This window comes from Orussus abietinus, unplaced genomic scaffold (genome assembly GCF_000612105.2).
Source record: "Orussus abietinus isolate OABI.00-Male unplaced genomic scaffold, Oabi_2.0 scaffold8, whole genome shotgun sequence".
Classification (NCBI taxonomy): domain Eukaryota; kingdom Metazoa; phylum Arthropoda; class Insecta; order Hymenoptera; family Orussidae; genus Orussus; species Orussus abietinus.
The window spans coordinates 2,344,791-2,365,036 of record NW_019395997.1 but is presented as its reverse complement, the minus strand read 5'-3'; the positions used below and the strand labels follow the sequence as shown (position 1 = coordinate 2,365,036).

Sequence of the window (20,246 nt, the reverse complement as noted above, 5' to 3'; positions counted from 1 at the left end):
TTTTCGTAAGGTCGAAAATAAACTCCGTCGTGTTAATAGTGTTTTTGTTCGAGGTCCCCTCCTCGTTGTCACTTAAATCTACATCATGTAAATGCGGAGTGCCTCCTCCTCTCGTCTGCCTGCTTGTGTACGTTCGCGGACATCCTGTCTAGGCTGATTGCGAAGAATCGTGTGACAACGATCGTTAATCGGGCCCATACACAGTTTCTCCATTTCTCCCTGACAAAAGGCACTTAACGAAGATGCGAAACCGTTTCGTAAACCGGCGAACGGCCACTTTGCTTTTCCCCGCTTCAGCGGTTCCCCATCTGCTCCTATAAACGTTAAACACCTTTTTTTCGCCATAACAAGTGTGCCCAAATGATCCGAATATTTCCCCAGGTGTTCTTTACCATCAACCATCCTTCCCGGTCTCAAAGATCCTCCATTGATCAAACAAAACCGTGACAACCTAAATAATTTCAAATGAAACCTCCACCTCATTTCCCACCGTTCCCCAATTCCCATTTCTTATTCATTTCCAACATCATGGGAGATCTTTTACTTTCATTTCCCCTCTTTCCTTCTTAACCCTCCTTTCCTGGATTTTCCGGCTCCTATGAGGTGTGCGAGAGCGTGACCATCATAGAAAAAGGAATACTCGGAGTATCCCAAGAAAAGTGGAAAAAACCTCGGAGCCACGAAATAGATACACTTTTTTTCTCCATGTTAAAAAAACTTTTCCTAGTTCCTTTCTATTTGACAATTCGGTCACGTGGCTGCTCATTGATGCGCCTGTGCGTCCATCCATTCAGGCGCGCGGCCGTGCACTGACTCACGCGCTGCCGCGCTGCCCCATGTTCACGCGCTGCGCGTGCGCCGTGAGTGCTGCGCCCACGCGGCAGCGCACACGGCAGCGCGCTAGGTGCGCACGCACTCGCCCCGAGTCGGCCCGCGTGGACCGGCCGATTCGGACTCGCCGCGGTGCTCGGCAGTACTGGTCGGTCCGCTCGGCGAGTCGCGTGGCGATCGGGCCGATCGAGCGAGCTCGCCAGACGAGCGCGTGCAGGTGCAGCGCGCGGGTGTAGGTGCACGCGTCACCGGCGATGGGCAGGGAGTGTCCTGAGAGTTGGGCTTTTCGGCCCGCCGCTGCGCAACCTGGACCAGGACGCCATGGAACGTACCTAGCACTCCTTGATTAGGTAATTCCGTCCAGTCAGCACAGTACTCTCTATATACACCGATACACATTTCGGATTGGCGCAACCGAGCGGGAATTATGCCGCCCGAGTTCTTTCCGCGAATTAATTCCCTGCCACTCGGGCTATCGTTTACTCGAAAGTGAGGGTCTTAATCATCCGTGGTATTCTGTATTATTTTCTTCACTTTTTCTTCATTTTAATCGGACATCCAGCTGGCATTTCGTGCTGGCGAAACCGCGCGCTGAGACAGCACGCGGCTGAAGTCGGAGCGCGCTTGCGCAAGCGCTGGTGTAGCCGTCTCGTCGGGATTTTCGGTTTCTTTAAGTTATTTTTCGTCCTGCAAAGATGTCTTTGCGTGATAATTGCCTCTATCAGAGGATGAAGGATTTTGCGGATTTTGGGGAGATTTGTTTTGGTCTTGTTTTATATTATCTGGTCGGGATTTTCGCTTTCTTTAAGTGATTTTTCGCCTTACAAAAATGTCTTTGCGTGATAATTGCTTCTGTCAGAAAATGAGGGGTGCTGGGAAATTTGGATAATTTTTTTTTTATTTTCTTTAATAGTCCATTCGCCGGTCTTTGTCGACTATAGACTTTGCCGAGAAGTCCGATTAATCGAACTGTTGTTGAAAACCGGAACGATTAGGGCCTTGTTAATCGCCGAGCGGGGTTAACAAACCGCACGTTTAATTCGCGCCGAGTCGGCTCTCGGAGATTGGCCGCCGTGAAAATCTCGCCTTCGTAGCCCGAAACCACTTGCTCTCGTTTCGTCGGTCCTTTCTTGATAAGCGTTCCCCGCAGATAAGCCACTATCATTGGCCAAATATGCCCAAAAACTTCCGCTCGCTGCCGGATGGGGATATCCTCGAAGCCCATACGTGTTTTTCTTCCTCACCTAAACCTAAGAAAAAGTCAAATGACAAAATGACAAAAGAGAATCAATTATACAAAATCAAAGAACCATACATCACTACTGCACCATTCCTGCAGAAACGCGATATATAAAAAAGAAAATGATCTCGATAATATCGAAGAAATATGATCCCGGGAAATATGAAATGTAGGTACTTGAAAACCATTCATTGAGATCACGCTTGGATGTTTATAAAAATATTTGTAAATTAACTTTGTCAGTTTGGAAATAATTTAATGTTTATCTAACATTTTGACCTGCCGAATTTTCCTGTTAGGATATGGATTTAGGAAAATATGAAATGTAGGTACTTGAAAACCATTAATTGAGATCATGCCTGGATGTTTATGAAAAATGCTTGTAAATTAATTTTCTCAGTTTGGAAATAATTTAATGTTTATCTAACATTTTGACCTGCCGACTTTTCCTGTTAGGATATGGATTTAAGATTCCGACACTTGCTCAGGGGACGGTGTTATCAGTGTTCAAATGTTTGAGGGCTTCCGCCTGTTATCAGTGCCTCCACGTGACGCTGTAACAGATGGGGAGCGATAAGTATATATTTCCAATTCGTCCCGTGGATTTTTTACCGTGAGAAATATAGGACGCGAGGGGTCGATTAAATTCCGAGAGCAAGGAACGGTGTATACGGGATTTGTCGCAAACTGGTATCATAAATCGAACCCGCCTGCAGGAAGGGAAGTTAACGTGTCGAGGATATGCACTCATGTAAATGTATATTCATAATATGTACACATACCGGTTACATCTATATGCAAAGAAGCATTGCGAGCACCGCGAAAATGTTATCCAACGCGTTATTCAACCACGTGTTCCAACTGTGTTCGGCTTTTTTCAATAAATCATTAGTACCCGACGCTCATTGAATGCACTTGGTGCGAAACTCTGCCGCGATTCCACGTGAGCTTACATGCAGAAAAAGAAATTGGTTCATTTAACAGAACCGTTTGATCGACTGCATTTGTTTAATTGAAGAAAAAAATTCATTTTCTTTTCACTCAACTATAGTGTATTAGTTGAATCGTTTCGTTAACTCTATGAAATATTATAATTAATTTTGTCCATATCGCGAGGGAAATCCCAACAAGGGAAGCTATATCACATTTTCAACGGAACGTAACACTTTTTACAATAGGAGCGATCAACCAAACATTATTAACCAAACAATTTAGCCTTGTCAATTAATTATTTAGTTGTTCATATAATGACTATATTCCATGGTGGAGGAAACAAAAATTTGATCATTTTTCCACGTGTATCAGGCGTCACTTAGTCGCTCCTTTTTATCTGCATTATTTTCATAAATTAATAACAGAGTCGGAAAATTGTTGGGCGCGGTAAATGGCGCACTTGAAGAAGGGTTTACCCTCCGGTCGAATGTACGAGCCGAGTTGAGGTACTTTCGGTCGAGCAGCTCCTTTTTATCGTGCGACTCTGCATCTTCTGTTTACGGTCCAGCGAGGAGCAGCCTCCTCTATATTCCCGAAGCTGGAGATGCCTTTAAGGCTATAATTTGCGGCGGGATAACTTGAGGTAGCGGTAACGCGAGGCCCGTCAATTGCACGGTACACGTGTATAAAAGTACAGGTGTATAAACACAGGATGGAATTACGGCTTCTCGGTTCCCAACGGGTCGCCTTTATTCCAGGTTCCTCATACGAGTACCTGTACATTGTACATACTACCCGTGTACTTGCGCGAACCAACGATCCCAAAATAAAAGTAATCGGACGTAATTCTGCGAGGGTCTTTTTCCTTTTTTAACCTTTTTTTTTTTACTAGCTTTTACTCCGTAGAAAGGGACCGGGCTCGTTAAACAAGGGAAAGACCAGCCAGTTATGAACAAAAATTAAAATAATACCGCAATGAAGTAATGAAATGATAATATAATAAAATAACAAGCCAATAGAACAGAGAAATAGTAATGTAACGCAATTATTTATAACTAACGTTGGAATGTAAAAGAGTGACGATATTACAAATCAATGAATTTATTACGAAATATATCATTGCGATAGTCATTGACACTTCACGAATTTAAGGCGATATGAAAGGGTCATTCTATATATATTCTATATAATGGCCCTAAGGAAGAACGCGATGTTCGTGAAATTTCAATTTTTTTTACAAAAAAAAATATATGTGATCTTGGCTCTAGTCCAGGCTAAATGAAAACAATTTTTCTTGAAAAATGAAATTTCACAAGTATCACGTTCTTCCTTAGGGCCTCCATAAGTATTTTTACGTTTTATATGTATATATATAGAATGACCCTTTCACGTCACCATGACCCGTTGAGCGTTAAGCGCGCTTGGCGTAAGGGCGAATTTCATCAGGGCGTGCAAGCGATATTGGACCAAACGTCGGACGCACTTATGGGGCCACAGCGCTGAAAGGGTTAAAGGGCCGCTAATTCGCGATATTTTTTTTTCGGGTTCGTTGAAAGGCTGAATAAATTTCTTCCGGAGGCATCGAGTACGCGCACGGGCGTGACGATACTTAAAAGGATTTGGAAAGATTTAGCAAGATTTAGCAACGATCTCCTTGACGGTCGTCCACGTGGTCGTCCCTGCACCGAAGCGGGCTGAAAGTCGGATTGCGACACTTAGCCTTGGACTGGTTGCACTTAGGACCCCGGTGGAGTCTAATCCATCGGAGAGACCTCCAGGACATTGTTGCTCTCTGAATAATGCCAAGATAACCGATCGTTACCTGTACATTGGGCACGCTCGATTAGGCCCCGCGAGGATGGAGTAATAATCGTAAATGTCGAGGAGCTGATCCTTGAGGGACACGGAGACGACATTTCGCGTCCGGTGTTAAATCAGAAAAGTGTATTGATTTTCATATCTCAAGATAAGTCCACAGTCGTTTTGACATGTCAGGTCTAATTTGCATTACGGAGTCGTGACTTGTGCCCGAAATGCCCGAAAAATGATATTACTCCCAAGGAAGGACCCTCGTTCGGTGGGGATATTATTCGGTAATGGTTAAGTGGCGTTAATGAGTTATTGACAGACGCAGAAAATACTCTCGAGATCCTTTACGGAAAGTCGCGTTACCGCACACAACCTTGGACTGGTTTGCGCCTAGGAACTCCCTTGAAGTCAGCCGTGCCATTTTCTGTGTGACGAGTCCTCCCGTTTGATGTCTATCCCTCTTTATTTCTATCCCTGTCCGTCACTGGCCACTTCTATCGCTATCTATCACCCCACGCTTATCCTGGAACTGACTGACATCTACCTATATTGTGCAGCGGTATTCGATAGGTGATAGGAGGGTACTCAGCTGTTGCGCTTGTCACGTGCTTCACGACTTCGTGTGCGCCCTTGCGAAATACCTGTATCGAATTTCCATCCATTAGAAATAGCCTCGGTACTTTTACACTCGTAGAGCAGAATCGACTTAACCGGATGTAAATTAACCATGTATAGAGTCTCGAGGTTGATCGACGTAGCGCGCTTTTAGGAAGATTTATACCTTGGGGGATGTTTTGCAAAGTCGATAGTCTAGAAAAGATTTAGAATAGAAAATAAAAAAAAAACGTTGAGTAATATTAGTTAGATGATCGAAGGCAAATCAGCTTATCCTACCCCCTTTTCGTAAAAAAAATTCGGAGGGAGGGCCTCGAGATAAGAAATCCAGAAGCGGAAGTTTCACGAAATGTGGATTCATTATCAGAGGTACTGACCTGCACCAACAATAAATTCTCTCTCAACAGCATCACTAGGGAAATTCGGTCTGGATTAGAATTCTGGAAAATCCGGTATGGACGTTTTGAGAAATTCTCCTCGCCCCGAAATTAAACCACTTGCTTTGGCTCGGCCATTTATACGCGAAGAATTAAATTGGCGAAAGTCCGAAAGTGAGGTAAAAAGCCTCGAGAGGTTCCGCTTTGTCGGGCTTTATTTCCGCCGGAATACCAAATTCGAGTCTCGGGAATTAATGAAAGGGAATAAAAAGGAAAAGAAAAAATGAAAAATCAGTATCACAGGTTCGTCCGATTTGCAAAAGAGATTCGAGGAGTTATTTAGCCCCGGCGTCACGTTACTCCCGTGAATCATCATTTGTTAATTAATCGTTAATTTATCGTTCTCCACTACCGATTGTAGACATTTTTCTTTGAGTCATTGAGGTCGAATTTCGTCTCAAAAATAATTCCACTCTCGTCTTCAAGATATCTTCTCTCTATCGCTTAGTTCAAAACAAAAAGTGCATTAGTAAATGCATAACGAAATGAAAAATAAATAAATATTAATGTGTTAAGTTATTAATGTATGAGGAAAGGGAGACCGGGGCTCGTGCTGAAGGTAAATCTGCACTTGTTTGCGGGATAATTTATCTCTTTTGAATAATCGTTTCCTCAAGGAAGGGAAATAAACAATTACCGAGTGAGGGAAAAAGAATTCACAACGACATTATTAACGCACAAGGAAAGGTATTCCCGAAACATCGGCGAAAGATCGACAAGGAATTTCCCTTTCATTAATTCCTTCTCCGAGGTATCGACTGGCGAGCTGCAATTATGCAACTGCATTATGCGGAGCGAAAAATGTGCAAGCGTGCGTATTCGCGTTTAATTCAAGTTCTCCGGGCGAGGGATTTGACGTGATATATTTTCGTTTTTTAAGCTGCGATCCGAGGAGCGGAGCACAATTAGACGAAAATAAGTTCGCGAATTGCAAAGTTTCCATATAGATAAAGTGATGGAAAATTACCGTCAAATTCGCCTAATAAAAGATCATGAGTGTGTCGCTTATGACTCCTCATTTGGAACTCACACCTGCAGTACACAATGACCAACCAACAATATTTAAATACCAAACAAAGTTAAGTGCATGCAATGTCGCGATGTTAGTACGCACATGTACAGTTAAATTTATCTCATGCATTGCTGATAAACAATTGCAGCGCCCGTGGCTCATATTTCAGTAATGGCGTGATGAATTACCGCAAATTATTGTTCTAACTTATTGTGCAATAAGTCTGCGTACATAGATTGCAGACATTTCATGGTCTCTGTAAATTATTTGTATATCGAATTTCCTTATCATGTGATAATCATGAATTTCTATCTGGAGTTTCGGGGTGAATAAATTCCGGTAAAGAGCCCATGTGTCCGTGTCCGGTGCAGCGAAAGCTGCAATTACACCTGCACCTGCACCTTGATTAACAGGTGGCGGCCTTCAAAACATTGCTGCTCAACAAGGAGCGCTGCGGTGCAATTGCAACTCGCGCAATTGCATTGTTCGTGTCACAGGGGAAATTCGGCCCGATTCAAACTTATTGTGCAATAAGTCTGCGTACATACATTGCAGACATTTCATGGTCTCTGTAAATTATTTGCATATCGAATGTCCTTATCATGTGATAATCATGAATTTCTATCCGGAGTTTCGGAGTGAATGAATTCCGGTAAAGAGCCCACGTGTCCGTGTCCGGTGCAGCGAGAGTTGCAGCTACACCTGCACCTGTACTTTGATTAACAGGTGGCGGCCTTCAAAACATTGCTGCTCAAGAAGGAGCGCGGCGGTGCAGTTGCAGCGCGCAATTGCATTGTAATCGGCCGATATGATCATTTGTTTGAGCCGACGAGTGCGCAAGAGTTCTCCTCTTGCAGGGAGCGTTGAAGGTAGTTAAACTGGCGTTGAAGTTGCTTGCAAAAGCCTCCGTCTAAAGCTGCTTATTGCTACGCGGAAGCCTGCGAGCTGAGTGAACGTTGTTTGAAAAAAATTCCCCCCCCCCCCGTCATACACATTCATCTATTTTTACGTTTCATTCCAATCAAGGACTCGTGTGGCTGTAAGAAAAGAAAAGGAAAAAAAATACCGATGCAGCCTTACGCTGGATTTATTAAGTATGCCTGTTTCTTTTCCTTTTTTCTTCTTTTTTTTTTTTATCTAAATATGCGTCGCTCTGAGAGCAATCCATGATTAATCGCGAGTGTCGGCCTACGCAATAAAAAAATGGGGAATAATACTAATTACGCCGTCTTACGTTTCATTTTAACCATTATCAATGGTTCTTTTCTTACATTTCTGTGTAAATAATTTAATGTCAAATTTCATTACGACTCTTTTATGAGAAATATCGCACTATTCAGGATCGTGAGTTTTCTCGGTTCTGTAGAAGGGAGAGAAAAAAAATGGTAGACATTTTTTTTTAATTATGTATATGTTTTTTTTTTTTTCATCAAAATGTACCTCTTTCGTTGATCGAATCGAAAGTCGATTAACCTATCGGCGATTCGTGTCAAAGGTTTAATGTTAAGTGTCCCGATGACTCTTCCGTAAGACGATCCGTCTATCTCGTATCGCTCTCCTCGGGATCGTTCCTCGGCGATTGTTTATATATAAAAAAAAAAGAAAGTTACTAACTATGCAGTTCATTCGGTGAATCATTATCCCGTGCTCCTGTCACGTGTCCCGACGTACACAATGAGATCGGTTCAACAACCCGTGGGAAGTGTAAACTCCATTCGGTGCCGGACATTAGATGTTCCCCGCCTTCTGGAAACATGAAAACAATTATTCACCGGATGAATTAATACGACAATCCGTTAGGGCTGATAGTAACAAGTAGTATAAACACCGAGGAGAACGATCTGGTGGAGTCTCGCAGCAGCCATTCAGTCACTGACCCAGAAGAATCACTTCCATGCTGGGGGAGAGTACTTGAATGTTGCACCGAGGGGACTTGCAATTAGCGGAAATGAAATAAACTTGCGTGATCCGGTGGGGAGGCTGCTAGACACAATCGATCGTCTCGTGAATAAATCCTGCACATCAACAAACTCTACTTTGCCTCTCTGCACGTTCCTTCATCTCTTTTATCATCATTTCTTTTCGACTTACTCAAAGGCGTTCTTCTTACTCCACATATTGTTAGATAGAGGAATAACTTACTGCCGTTTTAATTGAATGAATTGCGCATGACATTAAAAAACGTTTTAAAGTGAGATACAAGCACCACGAATGGAGCGTAAAAATAATTGTGTCGAAAATGAGCAGTAAGAGCATTCCTCGAAGGAATAATTAATAATAGTCGTAATTCAATTGTACTTATGTCCACCTACTCAAACGTGTCCTAGTATGCATTTCATTATAATTTTTAACATCTTAAGTTATTCCAGAATCCTCACATTGTCCTACCGAGATCTAGGGTCCCTGTCACGTAACAATGGGGCCCCGAAAAGTCTCATTGCTTGATTATTTCCATCACGTCCTAATGCAAATGACATCTCCCGAAGTCCCAACATTGTCGGAAATAACATCAATGGCGTAAATATCAGCCGTTCATAATAAATAAATATGAATGAAGGAATGAATGAAGAGAGGACGTAAAGGCGATATGCAAAGTCGATCGGTATATATCATGGGAAGTCGTAAACCGTGATAATAGACGCAAATAGGGCGCAAGGCAGAAGTCAGTGCTCGACATTTGCGATCGGCTTTGACTGGTGACATTGTTTCTCATCTGCATGCTAATTGCTCTGGATTCGCGCTAAGTAGAGGAAACTCGGACTAATCGTTACACTTACGTCGTTACAAGAGCTTAGTAATTTTTTATAAGTCCTGCCGGGTAACAATATCAATTTTATCGCATTAACAAGAAACACTTAGATCACCGTAAATAATTAAAGTGATATGATAGGGTCATTATAAACATACATAAAGTGAAAATATTTACATTAAAACCTTTCGCCGAACTGGATGCACCGAATTGTTGGAAACCTCAGCACGTGATTGCGGAGGCCCTAAGGAAGAAAGTCCTCGTGAAATTTCATTTTTAATAAAGAATTTTTTCATTCATCCCAGACTGAAACCAAGAATGCATACTTCTCTGAAAAATCAAATCTCATAAGCACCACGTCCTTAGGGACTTTCATGATCACGTGCTGGAGTTTCAAATGATTCGGCGCACCTAGTTTGGAGAAATGTTTTATAAAAATTTTAATGTTTTTTATATAATATATATTTATATAAAAAAAATCACCCTTTCATATCACATTAATGCCACCTAGAAGGTATTAAGAGGTATTCCTGAATTTAATGAGAATTTGTATCACTGCACAAGCTTTGTACGACGCAGGAGGCGTTTTCTGATTCAAGGAGCTCTCTGAGATAAGGAAGGCGAAAAGGCCGAAGAAGGATCGACCGTATCCGCGTCTTGACTAAAAACTAGGGAGCCTTCGAGTGACGACCGGTTCAATGGCCGTGAAAAACTGCCTTGGAAAGAGATCCTTCCTCCGGACAGGTATCTCGATCTCGTTGGACTTGTGCGTCACGTATGCGTACCTGCGTATCCGCGTACCTGTGCGTTACGTGGGGCACAAGTCTGAGTCAAGAGACGTTCCTCGTGGTGGCCGCGACACCGACAAGAGAAGCCTTCCCTATGCATTCCGCAATTGTTATCTGAAAACGGCGGCTCTTATCGGCGAGGAAAGTTCACGTCGATTTCGCGATTTCCGGGGTCAGTCTGCTCGAGGATTGCGATTCCGACGTTTTTGCGAACTCGGGGCCTCGTTTCACCGCCATTTAGAGCTCGACCTGTTCCCAGGACTCTTTGAAAGGTACGAAAGGAGATTACCTAACCTCACTATCACCCGAAGCCGAGAATACCCCCTGACTCCGGATGTACCCTTGTCAGGCCCGCTCTCCGCAGTGTTTAATTTTTTCCGCAATACCGTCCCCAGATTATCTATTCGCAAAAAATATCCCCATATACAGTAAGATTCTAGTGATGTCCATGATTTTTCGTCGGTGAGAATTCCTGACGGTTAGGGAAAAAAAAAAATTCCGAACGCGCGGTAGACGTTCTCCTGGGTGGGAAGATATTTCTATTTCTTTTTTTTTGCCTCCTTATCGGTACTGTTTTAAATTCGGTAAAAAATATGTAGGTAGAGCGAGGGTCCTGGGGGATATTCAGGATTTTTGTTAGCCGTGTATAGAGTTCGAATGGAGGGGGGGGGGGGGGAAATATAATCCCAGGGATGATCCGGGACTCGTCCTGGGTACGCGACTACATTCTGGCGCCGATCTCCGGGACTCGTAATTGCTCCTTCGCCACAAATAACCTTCCTTCTGATTCCTGACATCATTGCGAAAGGCTCAAGGTCGCATTTACTTCTCGGCGGGGTTTTTTTCTTTTTCCTGGCGATTTGCTTTTTCCTCTATACTACCGGATCGAGCTCTCGAGAACGCCGCGAGGTCTGCACGCGATCGCGGGCCCCAGGGATTCGGGCCGCGACTCCGGGCATCGGTACTTTTAGTGTCATTAATTGTCCTGACCCTACTCCCTCGTTTATTCCTCACTCTTATAGAGCTATTTGCCCGGCAAATTTATTCATCCATTGGCGCGGCAAATCGCGGCCGGCCGTTTCTCGCTAAACCGGCGAGCGGGCGTTCCGCGCTCCCGTTTCGCGCTCGCGAAAGTTAGAACCGCGATTCGATCGGCCGGCTCTAAAAGCGGGATAGTGGGACATACCGGGTATCGGCCATGTCTAAAAGTGCAACCGGGAGGTCGAAAAGGAAAAACCGCCCGGGTCTGGTGATCTACTCGCGCTAACTACGGCGACACTCTCTACCGAAGAGAGCGACCGGCGAAAGCGGAACCGACCTGGCGAGTTCCTTCCGTTTTGCCGATTTGACGTCGCCTTATCCGAGGACAAATAACTCGCCTACATCGATGAGAATTTCCCTTTTTCGTTTATTGAAAATCATTTCTCCCAATGGAGTTAACCCTCCTGCTAATAAAGGCGTCCGTTTGGTCCAATGTCGCTTGCACGTCTTCATGAATTTCGCCCATATGTCGGAAGGGTTAAAGGAACCGTAGCATGTAATCGAAGAAATACCCCGAGAAAAAAGATTAGTTCACTGAAACATATATATTGTTGCCTGAATCGTGTATTATTGCGAGGAACATTTTTTTTCTTTCTTTTGAGAAGAAAAATCTATGCGTTGATTAAAACGAACTTTGTCTGCGAATAAATATTTCTTTGCGTCTCAGTGTATAGGCTTCGCTCAGAAATGCCAAATGTTTAATTCCGATGCATTGTGTCGATCGTTTCATATCTTTAACTCCACTCGAGGAAATAATTTCCTTGAAAGAGAGGAAATTCTTGTTCCGGAATTATTTATCTCCTCGGTCCAATGAAAGGAAATATCTTTTCATATCTACGTAACCATTTCTATCGATATATCCAATAAATTCGTTGCAATTAAAGGACTTACAGTCTTACTGAAATTTGCAGGATATTATCCTTTCTTTGATTGAAAAGCAAATATTTTCGGTGATTATACGTTCTTTCCATTGAAACCCTATTTTTTTTTCGAATGTGCCTTATTCAAGATGATTCTCATTTAATCAAAGAAATACTTTTTATTCCGGTGTAATCACTAGTGTAGACGTAACGAGGAAGAAAGAAGCGTACTCGCGAGTCACTGTCGCATGTAATCGCTCTAAATCATTATCCAGACAAGTGAAAAAGTTCGCCCCGGGGAAAAAAGAGTCGGACGGGAACTCCTCTAATCGCTGTTAAGAACTCGTAGGCACTTCCTCGTTACCGCGCGCGCGCGTAATTGCACAAGTGCATATCCGCAGATCTGCATAACTACACGGGTGGAGGCGCGTAATGGACCGGCGGGACGAAATCTCGAGTTCGAGTTATATTACGGTGGTTTATTTTCAACGAGAGGTCCACTTTCACGTAAGCGGAAATCCCTGGCCAAAATTCGAGTCTCCTCGATGTGCCGGGAATTCCGGTACCTTTTGGGACATTTTACGAGGGAGAGAGATCTTGGGCGTCGGTTCTCATTTCGGCAGGAGAGGAAGGTCGTTACGTCGGGCCGAATTCTTAAAACGAATCCCGGTAATAGGCGGACTTTCTTACCACACCGCGCGATCGGCGGAGAAAGTAATTGCACAATACTCTCGGCATTACCTCGGCGACGGGGGTTTCAAGGTGTACCGAGGGAAGGGGCCGACACTTGCATCCTCTCTAAAACAGAAGAGACCAAGTGAGGAATGAATGCATGGAACAACACGAAAGAGTAAAATCTATCTCTCAATTTACGCGCCACTTTTTTTTTCTTTTTTTTTTTTTTCTTTTACTCCAGTCTCTTTTTACGCGGCGAATTGTAACGCAATTGTGCGCGGTTTTGATACGTCAAATGGAATTATCAAAATAGCCTTTTGCTGTATATTATTCGTACAAGATTTGCATTTACGCGTTTTGCGTGACAGACTACCCGATCATTAGGAGTCGATCCGTGCTATTGTTAAAGGTAATAAGGGAAGCGCAATGACGCGACCTGTAGGAGTTACCTGAAAGAGAGTCAGACACGAAGATGAGAGAAAAGGTTACTGGGACGGCAAAGACGAGCTAAGAAAAGGTGCGTTTGAGAATGCAAGTCGTCGGTGCAGTGTTGATCGACTTGGGCTAAAGTACCGCTCACGGTACAACCATCGATCGCGAATTGAGCAACCATTGGGTACATCCTTTCAACATGCGGATTTCACTTTTCCATTGATAAATCCTCTTCTCTATATAAACCAAACACCACGTCAATTTAAATAAAAAAACAAAAAGTGGAAATCAAAATTTAGGGGTTCGAACCCTCGCCCGAGAAATCGTAATACCGGGACGCTTTACGTAATTATCAACAGGGTGATCACGAGGCGCGTTGTGTATTTATAAAAATCTGGATTTCAATTACATCCCTCCTGGGAAAGAGATGGTTAAGGACATCCTCCAGCATCCTGTAGGAGTGCCGTTACAGACTCCTCTAATTACTTGCTAGAACGAACATTGGCAGGTTATCAGGGAAAATAAGGGAAATAAGGAAGCCTGTCGCGAAGGATGCCAGAGATGTCTCATGACACTTAGCATGCATAATCATCCTAGTAGACGACCCAAGTACTGGAGTAATTCCGTCTTCTGGGTGTAACGATGCGATTAATCGGGATTACCGATGGACATAACGAGTGTCCAGGTCTCGCAGCTGAGCCGATGATGGATCCCCAGGACACTGCCTGTGGAGGCTCAACGCGCTATTAAAAAGAATTCATACACTTCTATTACACAAAGTTATAGTACAATTACACATTTTATGTGTCTGTGTGCTAATGACGAATTAATATCCACTTATTAAAATACTCTAAATAAATGTAGGATTAAACTTACGGAATGAGGTGATAATACTGGTACTTACTATTTGGATACGCGTTATCGGATTGGTATTTCGGGTTTTAGGGGCACCTTGCGGAAAAATAAGTGTTATGAATTTTGTAATATTTGTTTGATAGTGTACCTCAGCACGCGATGCGTGACCGTCGGCGGTGGCTGGCCCCGACGTTGGTGTTCCTGGTGGTCGGGGTTCACCTGGTCCTATGCCAGAAGCCTCGTCTTGGAGGCGCCGTCAACGTCTTCAGCCGCTACGGGTACCTCAGCATCAGCATGCGCGTCGTCCCCAGGAACGACAGCGACACCTGGATCTTCCGGGAGCCGACCCTGAACGTCTTCCGCAACCCGGTGGCCGCGCCGGCGCGACAACAGCACGCCAAGGGCTCCGTCTTCGAGGGCGACTTCCACATGGAGTTCTGCGATAACGTGCGTCAGCTGATGCAGGTATGCTAAGGACGTTCCGATTCCCAAAAGATATCGATACCCTGGTGCCGATTCAATTGGAAATCAGCGAAAACGATTTCCTTCTTTGAGGGCTGATTCCCTTTGATTTCATATGATAAGGAACAATGCGATTTGATAACAGGTGATGTGCGGCCTTTAAATTGTGACAGTGTTTCGATGATTTCCAGGGATTTCTGCTTGCGATTTCCAGGTGATTTCCAGCAATTAAATCCATGATTTCCTTTTTTGTGAGCTGATTCCCTTTTATTTCATATGATAAGGAACAATGCGATTTGATAACAGGTGATGTGCGGCCTTTAAATTGCGACATTGTTTAGCTGATTTCCAGGGATTTCCGTTTGCGATTTCCAGCAATTAAATCCATGATTTCCTTTTTTGAGAGCTGATTCCCTTTTATTTCATATGATAAGAAATAATGCGATTTGATAACAGGTGATGTGCGGTCTTTAAATTGTGACAGTGTTTCGGTGATTTCCAACGATTTCCAATGATTTCAAACGTTAATAAACTACCAAACCAATGAAGTCAGTTATTTTCGCCTAATCGACGCATTGCGTATTACATGTAAGATGATATATACAGTGATTATGTATTAACGATCTTAGCAGTTCTTATGACTTTTTTTTATCTTTGCACCCAGGCCTACTTCAGGGACTTCTCGTTCGAGCGGATGGAGCGGCCCTGGAGGGCGTTCACCGGCAGCTGGACCAAAAACGCGATCTCCAGGCACCTCGGCATCAACACCTCCTTCATCACCGGGGAACACTGTTACGTCCTCGTCAGGGTGGCCAGGTTCCGGGAGAGTCGCAAGCTTGCCGCGACTGCCGAGGCCATGGTCGTCGACGAAGACGTCGCCAGGGAGGCAGCCAACATCACTCTCGGCGACACCGTCGGCGTCGTCAGGTTCATCAGGAACTTCGGCTCCCATTACATCGCCTCCTACGTCACGGGCAACTCCTTGTACCAGGTGAGGAGAAATCATTCACTGTACTCTAGAGCCACATAGACGAGCACTGAGCGATAACAATTCATTTAATCCAGAGAAATACTTGGTTAATTAAAATTAAAAAAAGTAATTTCACTTAAACTCTAATAAATTGTCACGACTAAGTGGCATATAAAGGGGTCGATCGTTCATGAAACTTTTCTCCAAAGTGGGTGTACCGAATAATGTCATACTTTACAATGTGAAGGTGGAGGCTACTAGGGAAGGTCCTGGCAATCATGAAATTTCATCTTTTATAAATCTTGTAAATGTTTATAGGGAAATTTGTAAGAAAATGAAATTTTATCGGGGTGAGAACCTTTCTTGCAGTCTCTATATTCCCGTTGCAAAGGACGGAGAGGATTTGGTACACTTGGTTCGATGAAAAAAAAGTTTCATGGGGCCATTTCGACATATGGGCGAAATTCCTCTGACCGGGCCGGCGATATTGGACCAAACGTCGGGCACCTCTAGGCGCCGTGTAGCCTGTACTCCTAGTTGCTATAGGGTTAAAGACTCGATTTGTTTCCTATCTAAATCTATCGGAGTTTTTCCACTCCATCGTCGGAGACGCGAATGGACCTTGGGACACGGGAACTCCTCGGCAACGAGGACGAAGTACTTTCGAAAGATGGACGTTATTATTGCGCAAGGCAAAAAATGATTACCGGCTTCCACTTAGTACAGGGGAGATCACGAAGAGGCGGTCGCAAACCTCCGTCTTCGACGACTCGTTCGAGGATGAGGCCGACGGCCTTAATAAGCTCCTGGTGAAAAAAACGATAGTTTTCCTGATTACACAACGACCGAGTTCGCGTCTAACTAATAACTCAGGCTATTCCGCCCCGCGTAATGCATTAACAATTTTAACATCTGGTATTGCGGTGATTTTACATCGAGCCGATAAAAATAAGGGACGCCGATTTCGTCGCGGACTATAAAGGCCTCGCTTCCGGGAAATGTGAAAACCTCCTTTTCTTTCAACGAGGAATGAAAAGAAGAAGAATCTGAAATCAGCCGAATAATATCTCTGTGCAAGAAAAACGAGGGGGTCTTGCTGTTTATGGAAATCATTTCTACGCCGATTACCGAAACTCCTGAACGATCCTTTCGTACTCGAAGTATTAAAGACTGACAATCTCGTGGTCGACAATCGATGCCTTGCTTCCGGCAGAAGTAAAAACTTCTTTCCCTTTAATCATTAAAAAAAAAAAACGAGCCAGACCTTTTAAAGTAACAAAAACAAGGAGTCGTTAACAGAGGAGTTACATTTACATCGATTCCCGAAACTAATGAACAAATCATTCTACCGATATTGACAAGGATCATCGAGGCTGAAGTGTACCGTGTAACAGTCGCGGTGCGAATCCGCGAATTGGGACGAATTAATCATTAAAAAAGAAAAATCATGAACAAATCATTCTACCGATATTGATAAGGATCATCGAGGCTGAAGAGTACCGTGTAAGAGTCGCGAAGCAAATCCGCGAATCTAGGCGAATTAATCGTAAAAAAAAATAAACGAGCCAAATATTTTAAAATAAAAAAAAACAAGGTGTCGTTGATAGCAGGAGTTACATTTACATCGACTCCCGAAACTAATGAACAAATCATTCTACCGATATTGATAAGGATCATCGAGACTAAAGTGTACCGTGTAACAGTCGCGGAGTGAATCCGCGAATCAGAGCGAGTTAATCATTAAAAAAAAGAAAAAAAAAATCATGAACAAATTATTCTACCGATACTGACAAGGATCATCGAGGCTGAAGTGTACCGTGTAACAGTCGCGGAGCGAATCCGTGAATCAGGGCGAGGTTCTTCTTTTTTTTTTATCTCTTTTTATTTCGTTTTATCTCGGCGGCGCGATAACAGCTCTCGCTCGGTAATCATTATTTACCCCGTCGCTGTAAATTATTTCCCCCGGACGTCCAGGTTCTCATAACTCGCTGTACCACTTGAAGAATAAATCAAATAATGTCGCCGAGGGAGTTAACCGGGGCAGCGGTTTACGGCGGTACCGGCCGCTCGTTTTAACGATCCTTTTCGGCAGTTAAGAACATTCGTTTGCCGGGCCGTGCCGAAGAGAGAGAGAGAGAGAAAGCACGTCGATCATACGTGATACGGGAGGGTAGAATCAAGCCGTACAGCGGAATTGCATCTATAAAATGAATTCGCACGGCCGTAAACCCCGCTATTGATGTGGCAACTCGACAAGGACGGCTCCTCGTCAATGGAACGGGGGACTTTTCACGGGCGATCGGGTTCGGTTTTTCAGCGATCTAAGGTGCTTCGCCGGCACTTTCAGTGAAAGTCGACTTTCTTGTGGGCGCGCCGCTCTGGCGGGACTTACGAAAAAAAAAAAAAAAAGGAAAAGAAAAAAGTAATTGGGGTCAGAGACCACGTTGACGTCGCTCGTGTCAATGCTTATCGATTGTACGAGCACACTGAACCGTGTGCATTCTCGGTCAAGGAAGTGTTGATCAGTCTCGATCGGTTTCGTAAATAAAACCTTCTCTAGGATCATTAATCCCTCGAACACGGAGTCATTTCGACGTATGGCCGAAATTCGTCTGACCGTGCAGGCAATATTGGACCAAACGTCGGGCGCTCTTAGTGGCCGAAGGGTTAAGGTTGAAACGATTCCCCATAATGGACCTCGGTTTCGTATATATGGTAAAGTCTATACATAAAGCTCATCTTTTGATGCCAAATGTTAAGTATAAGTAAGGAACCTTAGGATTCAGTTGAGGTTCCATGATCTAATCTTAACAACTAATATCTGATCTTCGTCTTCTTTCCAGGTCTTCGTATACACTCCACAGGTGTACCTCCGCATAAAGGAGCGGCTGAAGACCCGGGGAGTAGCGGGTCTGTCGAGTCTGGAGCTCAGCAACTACTTCTCGCCGTGGTACGCCGAGCACATGGGGATCGTCCTCTCGGCGAGCGGGAACCGCTCGGTGGAGGCCTGGGCCGTGGAGAAGCTGCAGGTCCGGTACTACATCTTCACCTACGCCAGTTTATTGAAGCTGCACGGGGATGCGCAACTCCTGCGCCAGCTGGACGGACTGCTGGGCAACGAGGCGCTGCTGCAGCTCCAGCTGCGCACCCTGGCGCCGCTCTTCAAGGACCCCAAGCGCCGGGAGTGGTTCCTAGAAGTGATAGACAATTACTTCAAGCTCTGGGAGGTCAACATGTGAGCTAGAGGACGAGGAAGTGCCTTCTTACCCCGAACTCGAGGAGCCGGCGAAGCTGCACCGGACTGCACCGAGAGGTGCGCTTCGGAAGCTTGGGGCGCACTCCGACAGGGGCGCCACTGGCGCTCTTCCAAATTGACGCGGGAACTTTTCCCTTTCCGAGGCTGACGTTTCAGGGATTTGTGTTAAGGGGATCCCAAATAAGACCAAGGGGATCCCTCGGGATGATGGCCGAGACCTGATCGGGTCGATTTTCGTCCCGCGCTCCTGAAAATGCTGCATTTTTCTTTTCCTTTCCCGCCGATCGGATTCGCGCGCTCGGGTCCACGTGGCGGCGTCTGCGCGCCGCACGCACACGCGTACACGCTGTTATTGTTATAAATAGGTATTTATTATATAATCGTTAATAGAAAACATTTTATACAAACTCTTTTAATATATCACAAGCATTATTCGTACATATCTTACCCCGACTCACGACTTTCGCGCGGCGAGCGCGAGTTGTATCGGGTGTCGTTTTCTTTCGCGCTCGAGAAACGCTTTCCCATGGATGGCAGGAATCCGCGAGTGTCCCCACGAATTCTGTTCCTTTCTAAATTTTATCCAGTCAAACCCTAGGCCTTTATGTCGCCAGGGATTTTGACTAATTAGTGAGAATTTTGGAATGTGAGACAGAGCTCGTGTCACGCAGATTCTTGCCGGGTGGTCGAATCAATTATCAATGATGTAATCCCTAATCGCGTTAAGGGAAGACGTGTATTATTGGCAGAAGTGCGCGAAAGACAGAGATTGATAATCATTTATCGTTTAGTCGACGTACGGATCTGTATTATCGCGTTAGGCGTTTTGATTACAGCTCTACTTCTGTTAAAGACGTGCCTTGCTCGTTACGGGCTTGAACTTCAGGTGGTACAAAAGATAACGTTACATCCTTGTCGTAAGAGATTCCAAGATGCTGAGTGCGTGAGTCGTTGTACTCCACTATTAATGATTTAATTGACATTTTATACTACTACCGTGCTGTCAGTGATAATTCAATTATGTAGTTATCGATTATTATACGTAATCCAACCGAGGAAACAAGTAACGGCTTTACGTCCTGTGACAAAATCAAAAGTCAATTGTGCCTTGTTGTGCTTCTTTCGAACATTAAAGGAATCACTGAGAACGTCGTATGAAAAATATGGAAATAATAATGTAGCTATATCAGCACCAATCGGGACTTAGCAATATGTCATGGATTAAAAACGGCTTTTGCGTATTGATTAACGCCACCATTAGTGAGCGGAACTTAATCCCAA

At 44.2% G+C, this 20,246-nt stretch overlaps 1 protein-coding gene across 1 annotated transcript; it reads left to right on the top strand.

Annotated features, from left to right (window-relative positions):
• Window positions 1-963: 963 nt before the first annotated feature.
• Window positions 964-20,210, top strand: LOC105699541 (torso-like protein). The gene is made up of 4 exons (XM_012424636.2): window positions 964-1,181; window positions 14,421-14,742; window positions 15,404-15,730; window positions 18,553-20,210. The coding sequence occupies exons 2-4, from the start codon at window positions 14,437-14,439 to the stop codon at window positions 18,946-18,948; spliced, it is 1,029 nt and encodes a 342-aa protein (XP_012280059.1). The 5' UTR covers window positions 964-1,181; window positions 14,421-14,436; the 3' UTR covers window positions 18,949-20,210.
• The last annotated feature ends 36 nt before the right edge of the window (window positions 20,211-20,246 follow it).